The sequence below is a fragment of the Vigna radiata genome, chromosome 3, assembly GCF_000741045.1.
Source record: "Vigna radiata var. radiata cultivar VC1973A chromosome 3, Vradiata_ver6, whole genome shotgun sequence".
Lineage (NCBI taxonomy): Eukaryota > Viridiplantae > Streptophyta > Magnoliopsida > Fabales > Fabaceae > Vigna > Vigna radiata.
The window spans coordinates 7,076,853-7,079,525 of NC_028353.1; the positions used below are offsets into that span (position 1 = coordinate 7,076,853).

The 2,673-nt window shown below is 32.6% G+C and overlaps 1 protein-coding gene across 1 annotated transcript; it reads right to left on the minus strand.

The window, feature by feature from the left end:
* Positions 1 to 927: 927 nt before the first annotated feature.
* On the minus strand, positions 928 to 2,333 carry LOC106757442 (peroxidase 3-like). The gene is made up of 4 exons (XM_014640113.2): positions 2,076 to 2,333; positions 1,744 to 1,935; positions 1,489 to 1,654; positions 928 to 1,413 (listed from the first exon to the last, which is right to left on the minus strand). Exons 1-4 carry the CDS (start codon positions 2,283 to 2,285, stop codon positions 1,007 to 1,009), a joined length of 975 nt encoding a protein of 324 aa, XP_014495599.1. The 5' UTR covers positions 2,286 to 2,333; the 3' UTR covers positions 928 to 1,006.
* Between the last annotated feature and the right edge of the window lie 340 nt (positions 2,334 to 2,673).

Consider the following 2,673-nt stretch of genomic DNA (forward strand, 5'->3'; position numbering starts at 1 on the left):
AGGGTTATTTTGTCATATTTTTGTATTGCATTATGTCATTAGTTTGTTCTTGTGAAATAAATATGCAATTATTGTATGGTATAAATTAAAAGTAATCTTAAATCTTATCACATTTTTTTTATTTTTCCTATCTTATATTATATTTGACTGCACAATGAATATTGCATAACAAGAGTGGAAAAAATAAATATGAAACTGAAAATAGCTAAAAGAATTTTAAATGATGGTATAAAATAATACTAAATATGAAGTATATCTTAACTGTTTTAGATCCTGCACATTTATCTTTTAAATAACTTTTAAAGCCACATACTTTATTCTTCTTTGTCAATTATTAATATCTTTAAACCAGCTTGGAGAAAACTAAATATATAGTAATATATAATTATTCATTTGAAAAAAAAATGTTAAACTCTTTTTTTTTTTATCAAACTTCCTATTTTTTTTGTTGTTTTATTCGAGAGGATGAAACTAAAAAAAATTGTAATGTTGGATTAAAATTGTAATTTATAACAATACGAGGAAAATTAAATGTTGGTTTAAAGTTGTAATTACTCTTTTTTTTTTCAATCTTGTAAGTAGAAAAGCTTTTTTGAATTCTATTAAATATAATGTTCGATTTTTATAGACGAAATAAATTAATAAAAATTCTTTTCAATCTTAACTTATAATAGTAGACAATATTAAAAGAAAATAGTATCTTTAACAACTCTTGTTTGATAACATATATGTAGCAGTTTATGATTGGTTCGTTTCAAATATTTTTTTAAATTTAAACAGATCAGTAAAATAATGACATGTGTGCTGTTATCAAAAAGTTGTTAAAAAAGAGTTGTCAAAATATCATTGTCCATGTTAAAAATCTCCCCAAGTAATACAATATAAATTAAACACAACCTTTATTCATGAAATCAATTTGAAGGTGTACAAAGCAAATTTAAGTGAATGGGTTCTCAAAGAAAAAATGTAGGAAAAGAAACAGAAGAAATGAAAAGGAAAGAGTTGATTAAGAGTTGACAACAGAGCACTTTGTTCTAATTTCACCATCCAAGCCAGTGAGAACCTCAATGGCGCCCATTCTCTTCATTGACTGCCGAAACTCTGTGAAGAACTTGTCTTGTTTGGTCAATTCATTCACAATGTTTTTTGAGACCTTGGCTGTTAAAAGGGCAGCATCTGATTGGAATAGACCCTTGTTTTGAAGAAGGATAGAATAATAATCATTGTCAAAGGTGCTTGAACTGTCAGGATCCATCTCTACTGTAGTGGTGGTGTCACTCAGACTTTGACATTTTGTCTTCAAAAGAGTGGCGTACGTAGGATTCAGAGAAGGATCTTGATCACCCTTTCCGGTGAAGTTGAAAAGCCTGTTGCTGAATAAGTTGCAATGACCTACCCCAATTGTGTGTGCTCCTATACATATAGCCAACAGGTTTATTTCTCATTCATATTATGTACATTTAACACAACTTTGCACAGAAAATGTACCTGATAACACAACCAGATCATGCACTGTAAGCTTTTTACTCTCAAAGCTTTGTCTGAGCTGGGTGATGTTGAAAAAAGGTGCTGGCAGATTGGCTAAGGCTTCACCACTTATGGATACTCTACCATCCCTTCTACCGGTAAGCACTTCCCACATAGGCTTATTGAACTGCAAATATTACCAGTCAGCTACATGCATAACACAAGATTGCATATGAAAGTTTTGTAGTATGTATAATGTTTAGGTTTTGCATATACCTGGACAGAAACAGCATCCCTTGCAGCCAATGCAAGTATGTCAGCACATGATACAGTTCCAGGACATTTTTCCTCCAATGCTGCTTTTATGTCATCAATGACATCGAAGCCTGACAGAGATAAGTTCGGAATCGAATCCTTTTCTGCTGTGTTGCTGGCAGTGGAGTCCAGCAAAACCGAACCATCACAACCCTGAAAATGTTGATTACAATTACAACCATGTCGTGTGAATCGGTGTGTAACTCTAAATTAGCTCTGTTGTATTTAAATTTGAAATGACGCACATAAGGTGTAACAAAAGTTATTAAAGAGCATGAACTATGAATGTTTACCCTGACAAAACAGTCATGAAAGTGCAGTCTGATCAACTTGGCAGGCAATTCAGGCCTTGCAGAGACATGTTCCTGGATTTTGGTCCTAACAATGTCTTCGGCTTGAGAACATGTTAGCTTGTAGAATTTTTTTCTAAGGTTGCCACCTTGACAAACCCCTATGATACAAAACAGTGCCAAACAAGCTACAAGAAAAGCTCTCATCTTCATCCTGTTTTTAATCCCTTCGTGTGACTTATATGCTATGCACTTGTCTTAACTCTTAATCAGTGAATGCAGTGGTTGATTACAAGAGCATTTGCTCCCTTTTATAGGCCATCCAAGTCATTTAAGTCTAGCAAATCCAGTTAAGCATTACATACAACATAATATTAAATTGTGTGAGAAGATTAATCTGAGAAGGAAACTTGTGCCCTCAAACCAGCTTCAACCATATATAAAAAATGACAACTTCAATCATCGCATGCATGTATGTATCCGGTAGCATTAAGATAATGTCACCTACCATTGGTTTCAGATGATATTGTTACTTTTTCTATCTCTGAATTGGTTTGTCATTCTATAATAAAGTCAGTTTGTGTTGAAAGAGTTCTTTTTC